Here is a 12,655-nt window from a genome sequence, read left to right on the forward strand (position 1 = left end):
TCTCAGAAACTCACAAGGTGGGGGGGGGGGCAGTTCTAGCCTGTTCTGTAGGGTCGAGGTGAGTCAGCAATGAGTTGGGGCCCCCCTGTGAGGGAGAGGAAAAAGATGGCTGACCCTGACTGTCCCAAGCTAGAAGCAGAAGGGAGGGCTTCCCATGAGAGCCCTGTCTTTTTCTTCTATGAATACATCGTGTCCCTACGCATTAGTTTAAAAAACCCGAAAACCAGAACCCTGCATTGTCTGTCTTAGAATGTTCCTAACAGAGCTTAGGGACTCCTAGGGTTAAAAGAGGCAGGCGGAGACCTTTCCCCTGAATATTCTACAATAAGTAGAGTTTGCAGTCAGAAGGGAGAGAGCTGCTGATCCCAGAGGAAGCAGGAAAAGACGATCAGGGGGAGAGGCTGATGTAGGCAGGGCTGAGGGACTCTTTCCGCTCCGAAAATGGCTACGTGGTGAAGTGATGAGATTATACTGAGCTGTAACTTGGACCTCCTGGAGTCACCTGGAAGCAGCGCCTTTCTTTTTCGTGACAGCTTTCAGATCTTGTGTGAGGCAGCAAACACAGTTGCCTAGGTTTTCTTTCCCCCGGTACAAGGGCTCTCCTTTGGCACCGACTCTTCTCGGCTTAAGGCGGGACCCACTTCTGACCCACATTCTAAGAGACAGAGAACATATATACTGTATACACTCGTGTGTAAGCCGAGTTTTTCAGCACATTTTAAACGCAATTTTTGTGGTAAAACTAGGTGCCTCGGCTGATACTCCGGTTGACTTATCCTCGAGCATATACGGTCCATGATAGCTTAATTAAGACAGAAATATATTTCTGTCTCTTGCTTTGGGCTTATATGGCTCTCTATTGCATGATGAATTTTTCATCTTGTTTGCTGTGTAGCCTTGGTTTATGGGTCATCAAGGGACCAGGATGGCCACTCATGCTCTAGTTCCTGCCTCCTCTATCCTTGAACTCCCCTGCCCTTCTGGAGGCTCCCTTGGTTTGAGAATGTCAGTCTCCATGGAGGTCCCTTCTAAACTTCAGGCTTGGGGCATTTGGGCTTTGAAAACCCAGCTCCAGGTGAGTTGCCCATGTTCCTCCTGGTTGGAGTCATGTGGACAAGCCATGGGGTGGAGGAGCTGTTTACTGCCCCACGGTGGGTGTGGAGCCAGTTTTGTTCACCACTGGATGAGGGTCTGCTTTGGGACTTTGCAGAGCTCATCGAAAGTGCCATGTACCTCTACCGTGCCACGGGAGATCCCACCCTCTTAGAACTTGGAAGAGATGCTGTGGAATCCATCGAAAAAATCAGCAAAGTGGAGTGTGGATTTGCAACAGTAAGTGTTTCCTGGGCCCCAAGAACTGGGCAGTCAGTGTCTCTGAGACCAGTGGCTGAAATGGCCACACTGAGTGGAGCCGCTTGGAGTCCTGGGAGATTAGCTCTGGTTGGGACCGTAGAGAAGTCAAACATCCTAATTGTATAGATGGGGAAAACGAAGAATGGAAACTCAAGGGGCCTGGCTAAAGGTCGCATATCTAGAGAAGGTGAAACGTACGCTTAGTTCCCGGGATCTCTCCTTCAAGCCAGCGGCAGTCTTCCTATTTCAGAGCACCCTTGTCTGTCTGAATAGACTGTTTTACAAAGGTGACTTTTGTGAAAGGGCCCACAAATTGGCTTTCAAAGGGGAAAAACTGAGTTGCATACTCCTGTCTTTCAACCTGGGAACTCTTACGAGAGTAGTTCAACAAATATCATAGATGTTCGTTGGATATCTCTTATATGCCAGGTGCTGTGCTAAGCCTGAGGGTCATTAAAAACAAAACCAAACAGCAACAAAATCGCACTGTGGATTGGTTTGAATTCATAATGACCCTCTAGGACAGAGTACAATTGCTCCTGGGAGTTTCCAAGACGGTAAATCTGCCTGGAAGCAGACCGCCTCTCTGTTCTTCCTTGAAGCGGCTGCCAGCCTTTCCCTTTACGGTACAGCTGTGAAGAAAGGCCAAGTCCTCACTCTCATGAAGCTTACATGCTAGTAGGAAAACAGACAGTGAGCATGTGTGGGAAGCAGAAAAAGACCAACGTGGTTGAAGTAGAGTGAGCAAGGAGCCAAGTGGGAGGAGACCAGGTCTGAGAGGTGGGCTGGGAGCAGATCAGGCAGGGCTTCCTCTGCACGGAGGCGGAATCAGAAGTCTTTGAACAGTGTGTTTTAAGCCAAGGGGTGACATGTTCTGATTTGTATTTTTCCAGGCATTCCAAAATCAGATGTGTAAAGAAATAGTCTAGAAGTAAAGGCATCCAGAAACCTACAGAGGCTCTGCTCAGAGTGCAGGGTTAAAAACAATTAGCCTTTCATTTGCTCAAGATTTTATAAGGCGATGGTATTCTATGAGTGAAAGCTGGGTGCACACTTTGGAAGCAAGGGCATGCATGTGTATAGAGGGGGGAAGATAAAGCAGTGCTCTGTTTTGATTTTTAATGTGTTGTATTCTTTGGAAAGCCAAGTGCCTAAGTCCATTGGGGCCTTCTTAGGAATGCTAGATCTGTTTCCATGAAAACGAAGCCCTTTGGAAGTCTTCCAAGGTGACTAGTGGAACAGACTTCTGACTTCCTTGGCTTTTGTCACAAAGAGTAAGAGAATAATAGTCCCTGATACACCAAGTTCATATTTGAGTCAGGTTCTGGAGCGTAAGATAAGGGCCCATTGAGAATTGGTTTTGTGTGAGAAAATGAACCCCTCATTCTGAGAAGCTGAAGTCAACGAATGCATCACCCTACTCATCTATGCCCGTCAATGCACGAGGATTTTTCTTTATGAGACTCCTTTCTTGTTGTTTACAACAGCAAGCACAGGGTTAGCACCTGTTAGCACCCCATTCAGGGAATTAGCTAAGGCCTAGGGGTTTCCTTTGTGGATGAATAGAAGTAACCTTTGGACACCATTATGGCCTCATGCTGATGCCTCCTTCATCCAGGTGATGCACGTTTATCTTAGTCTTATCTTATTAAAGACTTCATAGAAGGGTCTCTATTAATAATAATAATAATAATGAAATTAAAAGAGAATGGAATTTCTCCACAAAATTTGTGAAACTGCCTCATTTTCCGCGAAATCCTTGGTTCTCATGAGAAAGGTTAACTAGATCTCTGTTTCTGTCACCAAGGTTGGTGGGGTCCAGGAGGTCAGAGAGTTCCTGTGTCGTGGAGGGCAGTCAGGGCAACACTGGAGCCGAGAGAGCCGCTATGCAAAGGACGCACTCCCGGAGGGTGGGGCTTGTGCTCGCAGAACTCAGGGAACAGAAGCCAAGGTGGCTGGGGCTGCGGGAAAGGACGAGGAGACTAGTTGAGGTAGAAGGTCAGGGAGCTAGCAGGAGCCCTCTCATGTAGGGCCTGTGAGGTCCAAGTGAGGCCTTTGGTTTTCAGTGTGTGTGAAATGGGGTGTCCGGGGAGAGTTTGGGATAGAAGCGTGTTAGGTAAGATTTCTACAAATATCCAGTAGGATCAGGGTGGCAGCAAGGAATCCAGCAGAAAACGGTGGTGTTAACCCAGGTGAGATATGACCGGGCTGGAAAAGGGCAACGCTGTGACCAAATTTGCCCAAAGCCTCTCAGCCCCTCATTGGCAGAACTGGCACCTGACTGGCTCCCTTCTCCCTCGTGGTAGATCAGAGATCTGCGAGACCACAAGCTGGACAACCGCATGGAGTCTTTCTTCCTGGCCGAGACTGTGAAATACCTCTACCTTCTCTTTGACCCGAATAACTTCATCCACAACAACGGCTCCACCTTCGACGCCGTGATCACCCCCTACGGGGAGTGCATTCTCGGAGCCGGGGGGTACATCTTCAACACGGAAGCCCACCCCATCGACCCCGCAGCCCTGCACTGTTGCCGGAGGCTGAAGGAAGAGCAGTGGGAAGTGGAAGACTTGATGAGAGAATTCTACTCTCTCAAACAGAACAGCTCAAAATTTCAGAAAAAGACGAGGCGTTCCGGGCCGTGGCAACCCCCAGGAGGACCGGGGACGTTATCCGCTCCAGAATCCCAGGACAGATCAAGGGAAAAGAAGCCTGGCAAACAGAAAGTCCCTCTTCTCAGCTGCCCTAGTCAGCCCTTTACCTCTAAGTTGGCATTACTGGGACAGGTTTTTCTAGACTCTACATAATCACTGGATGATTTTTTAAAAAACTGAGCTATAATAATAAATAAATCTGCTTTTGTCCGTTGTGTCTGGTTGTTTTACTTATTGGGCTATCTCATGAGATGTCACTCAAAGACGGTGTTTGTGGCTAACTGAATTATGAATCTAGTGTTGTTTTTTTTTCTCATACACTGCAAGAATCATTTAAACCCAAAGTCAGCTGGCCTCAGAGACTCCGATCGGTTTGGTGTGAGGCTGTGTTGTCTAAAGAAACAAAATCAGTGACACTCATAGATGTATAAGAAAGAGCTTTCTAGCAGAAAGTCATCTTAGATCAAGAAGGCAGCCCAGCCCAGTCCCAGCATGGGTCCATGGGTCCGATGCCAGCCAGAGCCCTCTGAGGGCCTGTGACACAGAAAGGTGAAGTGAGACGCAAGAAATTCACAGGCCAGCGGGTGCAGACTCCTGTAGATCCAAGGTCAGTGGAAACTTGGCAGCACCAGCAGCTCAGATGGGGCCGCCCCTGGAGGAGGCACACACAGAGTCCCAGCAAATCAGGAAGGTGAAAGGGCAGATAGAGGGCCGAGGGGTCCCCAGTGTCTCTCATGAAAAGGCCACGCCTCCCAGAGGCGTCGTCAAGCTGTGACTTCATTAGCAGGTTGGATTCCACCCCTCTACTAGTGCAAGGTGACATAAAATCTACCTTCCACAGATTGTTCGTTGAATCTCCCTTTCTCTCAGGGTCCCCTTTTCTGTTGTCTTAGAAGAAAGGGAAGTGGGGGCCATAAACGCTTCTTTGTGAGTTCTTGTCCCAGCCAGTGCTTCTGCCCTTTCTCTATGTGCCCATTTGGCCTTCAGTGCCAACGATCTATCAAGTACCTTTGTGTCTCCACAACCCCGAGATATCAGTGAAGAAGGCACAGTTTATATTCCCTTAGGTGGTAAACTCTGCAGCGAGAAAGAGGCTGGTAAAGATCTAAAGTAACTCTGCTACTGCTCTACAAAGGATAGGGTGCTGTGCTAGACAACAATTGGGAGAAGGCATCTCCCTTAGGGAGCCCTCTCTGCAGAAGTGAAGTTTTAAACTTTTAATTATAGAAATTTTCAAATAAAATTTATAACAGGATAATCATTCTACATGCACCCCTCAGACAGCTTCACAGATGGCTGGCCCACCACCACCCTTATTTATGACTGCATTGGATCATTCTGAAAGAAATCACAAACATAATTTCATATAAATAGTTGCGAATACTTCACCAAAATATAAACATCCTTAGTGGCTTCAAATATCCAAGACCAAACCCACTACCATTGAGTCAATTCCAATTCATAGCAGCATTATAGGAGAGGCTAAGACTGTTCCTGTAAGTTTGCAACTCTTTAGGGGAGTGGAAAGCCCTGCTTTCTCCCTTGGAGTGGACAGTGGTTTTAAACTGCTGACCTTGCAGGTAGCAGCACAATATGAACCACTGTATCACTAGGACTTCTTTAAAATACCCAGTTAATATCTTTCATGGGTTGAAGAATCCTCCCCTAAATATGCTAACTCGGCTAGACCATGATTCCCAATATTGTGGTGTGGTTGTCTTGTGTTTTGCCCTTCCTTTTGTTATGTGTCGCAAATCCTGACTTCTGTGCATTAATGAAGCAGAATTAGGTAATGTTATAAAAGAATAGGTTATGTTTGTTCTGTTAGTGAAGCAGGATTAGGGTGGGGTGTAATACACTTCCTCAGGTCACTTTCTCTGGAGTGTGGCCTGTATCACCTTTTATCTTACCAGAGATAAAAAGAGTGGATCCTGGCCCACCAAGCCTTGAGGATGATATTCCCGCTCAGAGCAGCCAATCCACAGAGAAGACCACATAGCCGGCCCCACTATGAGACACAACATCCCTCACTGACCCATACCCCTACAGGGGACAACACTGGAGACACTGTGGGAATTGCGTCCAATCTGATCCCACCACACCAAGGCAAAACACTAAGTGCGTGCAACAGAACAGCAAGGGAAACAGAGCAACGAAGTCTCCAGGGAATACCAAAAATAGACTTTGGGGACAGGGCTTGGCACTCCATCAGACTCAACCATCTAGCTGAGAAGCAACAAAGTCCACATGGAAGAAGCACACCAGCCTGTGTGATCACGAGGTGTCAAAGGGATCAGTTATTAGCCATCAAAGAACAAAAAATCATATCATTGTGTGCTCACCTTCCCAATATGATCGCTGAAGACAAATGGGTGCATAAGCAAAAGTGGTGAAGAAAGCTGATGGTACTCGGATATCAAAAGATATAGAGTCGGGGGTCTTAAAGGCTTGAAGATAAACAAGCGGCCATCTAGCTCAGAAGCAACAAAACCCACATGGAAGAAGAACACTAGCCTGTGTGATCATGAGGTGTCGAAGGGATGAGGTATCAGGCATCAAAGAACAAAAAAAATCAAGTCATTGTCAATGAGGGAAGTGCAGATTGGGGACCCAAGACCCATCTGTAGGCAACTGGACATCCCCTTACAGAAGGGTTGCAGGGAGGAGACGAGCCAGTCAGGGTGCAGTGTAGCACCGATGAAACATACTATTTTCTTTTGGTTCCTAAATGCTTCCTCCCCCGCCCCACTATCATGATCTCAATTCTACCATGCAAATCCTGCTAGACCAGAGGATGTACACTGGTACAGATAGGAACTAGAAACACAGGGGATCCAGGACAGATGATTCCTTCAGGACCAATGCTGAGAGTCGTGATACTGGGATGGAAAGGGGGAACCCATTACAAGGATCTACATGTGACCTCCTCCTTGGGGGATGGACAACAGAAAAGTGGGTGAAGGGAGTGGGTAAGATATGACAAAATAATAATAATTTATAAATTATCAAGGATTCACGAGGGAGGGGGTAACCAGGGGGGAGGGGAAAAATAAGAAGCTGATACCAAGGGCTCAAGCAGAAAGCAAATGTTTTGAGATGATGATGGCAACAAATGTACAAATGTGGGGAACCCATTACAAGGATCCACATGTAACCTCCTCCCTGGGAGACGGACGGCAGAGAAGGGAGGCGGGGAGAGTCCTGATAAAGCAAGATATGACAAAATGACAATCTATAAATTATTAAGGGCTCATGAGGGAGAGGGGAGCGGGGAGGGAGGGGGAAAAAAAGAGGACCTGATGCAAAGGGCTTAAGTGGAGAGCAAATGCTTTGAAATTGATTAGGGCAAAGAATGTACAGATGTGCTTTATACAATTGATGTATGTATATGTATGGATTGTATAAGAGTTGTATGAGCCCCTAATAAAATGTAAAAAAAAAGAAACACACCATATATGAAGTGAAATCAATAACAATATTCTGTAAAACACTTCATCTATGTGATTCCCTTTCTAAACCCTTCACCCCAGTCCCCATCCTCCCTCTCTCCTCAAGATCCTGTGCACCCCTCTTCCTGTTCCCTCCTCTGTCCCTAGCCTCCTGGTAGTCACCAAAGTCTTGTTTTGTTTTTTTTTGTTTTTTGGTGTATAAACCATGTTTCTATTTCTTAGTTTTCCTTATGATAATGGTATTATTAAATATTTTTCTTTATAAGATTGAAAAAAATGTACAAATGTGCTTGACAAAATGGATGTATGCATGGATTGTATTCAGTTGTATGAGCCCCCAATAAAATGATTATTTTAAAGAGAGAGAGAGAGAAAGAGAGAGAGAGAACAGAGCATAGAGAGTAAACTACTACCACCAAGAAAGAAGAGCCTTTGGATCCTGGTCCCTATGCTTAGAACCTCCTATCATTCCCAAGGGAAGATTGATGCCAAGATCCATGTAGATCTAAGGAACACTGAACACAGCTGTTGAAAGGAAACAAGGACCGCCTTCCAAAATTGGCAGAAAAGGCCTACAGCTGCCACCCTGAATTGGGACTTATAGCCTCCTTGTGCTTGTTTGGGTAGCCTAGAGAAACAAATTCATAGACACTTATCTGTGTATAAGGAAGAATTTAAATACAAGAGCAATTGAATATTGAAGAAAACATCCCAGCCCAGTCCAGGTCAAATCCATAAGTCCAATAGTAGTTCATATGTCTGATACCAATCTATAAAGTCCTCTTCAGACTCACGAAATACATGTAATGATGCCAAATGCAGGAAGATGACAGGCCAGTGGGTGGGGAATCTTGTGGATCCAGTGGTGTTGTAACCATCTCAGGGCTGGCAGGGACCTCAGAGGTCTGGCTCCATCGGCCTCTCTCCACGTGTCTTTTCCACAGGGACGTCTCACAGGGAATGAGGAGCGAGAGAGAGAGGAGAGGAGAGGAGAGGAGAGGAGAGGAGAGGAGAGGAGAGGAGAGGAGAGGAGAGGGAACTCCTTCCTGCCTCCAAGGAGGAATATAAGAGTTCCCAGAATCCTCAGGAGAAAAACACACCCACACAGAGGCCTGATTGGCTATGCTGATTGACAGGCTAGACTCCACCCCTTCACTCTGAATCCTCAAGTTGATACCAGATTATGGAACGACCACACCCCTAAACTATGAGAATAAATTATTTGTTGAAGGCATTCACTTATGTTATTTTTTGTTATAGCAGCACTAGAAAACTGAGACGGTGTTCAAACTATCCTTGTTGTCTTATAAATTTATGTTTTAGTTTGTTTGAAACAGGACCCAAATGTAGTTATTGTTGCTAGGTCCCACCACGGTGGTTTCTACATATAGTGCCCCTGTGTTCAACCCAATGAAACACTGCCCGGTCCTGCACCATGCTCACAATTGTCCCTATGCCTGAGCCCATTGTTGCAGCCACTACTATGTCAGTCCATCTCCTTCCTCCTTTTCGCTGCCCCACCACCACCACCTTTCCAAGTATGATATTTTCCAGGGACTGGTCTCTCCTAAAAATATGTCATTGTCATATTATGATCATGTCATATTGTCTACCGACAATGTCTATTGACAATATGCTATAAGAAATTTTGCCATCCCTGCCTCTAAGGAGCACGCTGGCCATACTTCTTCCAAGACACAGTTTGTCCTTTTAGCAGTCCAGGGTACTTTCAGTGTCCTTCTCCAGCCCCATCATTCAAAGGCATCCATTTTTTTTTCAGTCTCCCTTATTCAATGCCCAACATTCACATGTCAGGATCAAAATAAGGTTTGTATATTTGCAATGAGATGATACAGGGGAGCTTCAAATAGTTTCTGGAAAAATTTATTGAAAAGATAATGGAACTTTTTCATGAACTTTCTGAAGCCTTCTCTTTCTTACATCTCATTTTCACTTAATTTGTTTAAGAACTCAGCTATCTATCCAGTCGTTTTCCAGATAGGTTTTGCTAATTATCTCTCTGTCGTGGTGTTTAAAGGCGTCCAGTGGTGCAGTGATTAAGCAGGGCACAGGAGGAAAGACCTGGCAATCCCCTTACATAAAGATTGTGGTATGCCACTGAGTTGATTCCTACTCAAAGCAATTACTGCTGATAGTCCAGTCCATGAGTCGATTCCTACCCTACAAGACAGAGTAAAACGGCCCTACAAGGTTTCCAAAGCTGTAATCTATGCAGAAGCAGACTGCTATAGCTCTCTCCCACGGAGTGACTAGTAGGTTCAACTGCTGGCCTTTTGCTTGGCTGTGCCACAAGGGCTTCTTATTTCAATCTGGATTACAATAGAGTGCTTCTAATTTGGTTAAAACATTCCTCTAAAGAAAGACATTCCCTCATCCAATATTTGATCGATGTTATAGTTTATATAGAGAAGTCAGATAAATACTTTATGTTCCCCCTTTATTTACCAATAAAAAATAACAAGGTAAAAAATAATAAAATAATGAATTAAGAAACTCACTGCCATCAAGTCAATCCTGACTCGTAGCGACCTGGTATAGTAATTATACCTTGGACTGCTAACCGCAAGGTCAGCAGTTTGAAACCACGTGCCACTCTGCCAGAGCAAGACAAGGGTTTCTACTCCCACCAAGTTACAGTCTTGGGAACCCATGGGGACAGTTCTACCCTGTCTTAGTGGATCACCATGAAAATAATGAGTAGGTTCCCTAATATCCTTTAAAGGTGGCAATGAAGTTTTGGGTTCTTTAAAATAATTACTTATTCAGAATATACACAACAAAGCATACAATTCGATAGTTTCCTTCCTGTGCAACTTAGTGACATTGATGGCATTCTTAGAGCTGTGTAGTAACCACTCCCGTCTTTCCTTTCCTTGTCCCACCCTCATGAGCATAAATCTTCCCTATGGCTCCTAGCTAGTCTTTCCAATTGCTAGACTCAGTTTGATCCCAGATAGATGGCTCTTTTCAAAGAGTATAATGCTCTAGGCAGACTTTTAAAAAAACTGATTGGGCTAGATCTTGGGTCAGCAAATTGCAGCTCTTGAGCCAGCTGGGCCTCTTTTGGTACATACCTGCGGTTCTGAAGTAAAATTGAAAATGAAAGTAAAACTATCACAGTTTACTTTAAATTTCCCTTATTTGTAAAAGTATATTTATAGCTCTCAGATACATAACTTTTAAATTGTGCAAGACAGGGACCTAGTGTAGCACTGCTGTGAAAAATCAATCGGCCATAGGTGTGTGGGTTTATTTCTTGTGTCTTCATTTCATTCCATCGGTCTCTCTGTTTATTGTTACACAAGTGCCAGGCTGTTTTTATTACTATAACTACAGAATATGTTTTAAAATCAGGAAATGCAAGTTCTGCTTTGTTCTCCTCTTTCACTATTGTCTTATCTGTGCTAGGCCTCTGACCACCTCACATAAGATTGAAGATTGTTTTTTCTATTTCTGTAAAGAAGGTAATGGAAATTTCTATCCGGATTGTGTTGAATATATTAGAGCATGTTTATTAGATCATGTTAACAGCTTAATAATAAATCAATCCATGAACATGGAGCATCTTTCCAATTATTTAAGTCTTCTTTAATCTATTTTAGGGGTGTTTTATAGTGTTCCTTGTATATGTCCTCAAAATTCCTCATTAGCTTTATTCTTAGGTATTTTATTGTCTTTGATACTGCCATAAATGGAGTTATTTCCTTTTCAGATTCCTCACTGCAGTGCTGCGTATACAAACACAACTGATTTTTGTTTGTTGATCTTGTACCCTGTAACTTTGCTAGATTCATGTTAGCTCTAGTAGTTTTCTTGTGTACTCTCTGGAATTTCCTTTATATAAGATCACATCGATATAATAATTTGTAAATTATCAAGAGTTCAAGAGGGAAGGGGCAATGGGGAGGGAGGGGAAAACATGAGGAACTGATGCCAGGGGCTTAGGTGGAGAGCAAATGTTTTGAGAATGATGAGGGCAATGAATGTACAAATGTGCTTTACACAATTGATGCATGGATGGATTGTGATAAGAGTTATATGAGCCCCTAATAAATTATATAAAAAGATCATATCAGATAATTTTATTTTTTTCTAATACATATATCTTTTATTTCTTTTTCTTGCCTTATTGTTTTAGTTAGGACTTCTAGTACAATTTGAACAGAAGTGATGAGAGAGTACCCTTGTCTTACTCCTGATTTCAAAGGGAAAGCTTTCTGTATCCATGGAGATGACCATGTGATTGTTTTCTTTCATCTATTGATGTACGATTGCCTTTCTAATGTCAAACCATTCCTACATTTCTGGAATTAGTTCCATTGGTCATGGTGTATGACTTTTAACATGTTGGATTCTGTTTGCTATTCGTAGTTTCTTCTTTTAAAATACTGTGAATTCTTGAATTTAAACTAATTTGAGTCTGGGGAGGAGATGAGCCAGTCAGGGTGCGATGTAGCAACGATGAAAAATACAACTTTCCACTAGTTCCTAAATGCTTTCCCTCCCCCCGCTCCACTATCATGATCCCAATTCTACCTTGCAAGTCTGGCTAGACCAGAGGATGTACACTGATATAGATAGGAACTGGAAACACAGAGAATCTAAGGTGGATGATCCCTTCAGGACCAGTGGTGAGAGTGGCGATACTGAGAGGGTGGAGGGAGGGTGGTGTGGAAAGGGGGAACCGATTACAAGGATCTGTATGTGACCTCCTTCCTGGGGGCCGGACAACAGAAAAGTGGGTGAAGGGAGACGTCAGACAGTGCAAGATATGATAAAATAATAATTTATAAATTATCAAGAGTTCATGAGGGAGGGGGGAGTAGAGAGGGAGGGAAAAATGAGGAGCTGATGCCAGGGGCTTAGGTGGAGAGCAAATGTTTTGAGAACGATGAGGGCAATGAATGTACAAATGTGCTTTACACACAAATGTGCTTTACACAATTGATGTATGTATGGATTGTGATAAGAGTTATATGATCCCCTAATAAAAAATAATTTAAAATGAATTTGATTACTTTAGCCCTTTGAGATTATTATTTTTGTTAAAGCTCAAATTGTCCCATTTCTGAACAAGGGAAGGCTGTCCTCAAGCTAATTCCTGAATTCTATTAACAGCTCCAGTTATCTTTGATAGCTCCCCAGGTTTCTGGTACAGGATGTTTCACAGTCATCATC

General features: G+C 44.0%; 1 protein-coding gene across 1 annotated transcript in view; it reads left to right on the top strand.

Moving 5' to 3' along the window:
- Positions 1-4,222, top strand: part of EDEM2 (ER degradation enhancing alpha-mannosidase like protein 2) — a 30,440-nt gene extending 26,218 nt beyond the window's left edge. The window contains exons 10-11 of the mRNA XM_075563725.1: positions 1,211-1,332; positions 3,660-4,222. Of these exons, the coding sequence (XP_075419840.1) occupies positions 1,211-1,332; positions 3,660-4,160 (623 nt within the window). The 3' untranslated portion in view covers positions 4,161-4,222. The remainder of the gene's footprint in view (positions 1-1,210; positions 1,333-3,659) is intronic.
- Positions 4,223-12,655: the final 8,433 nt, after the last annotated feature.

Source organism: Tenrec ecaudatus, chromosome 12 (genome assembly GCF_050624435.1).
Source record: "Tenrec ecaudatus isolate mTenEca1 chromosome 12, mTenEca1.hap1, whole genome shotgun sequence".
Classification (NCBI taxonomy): domain Eukaryota; kingdom Metazoa; phylum Chordata; class Mammalia; order Afrosoricida; family Tenrecidae; genus Tenrec; species Tenrec ecaudatus.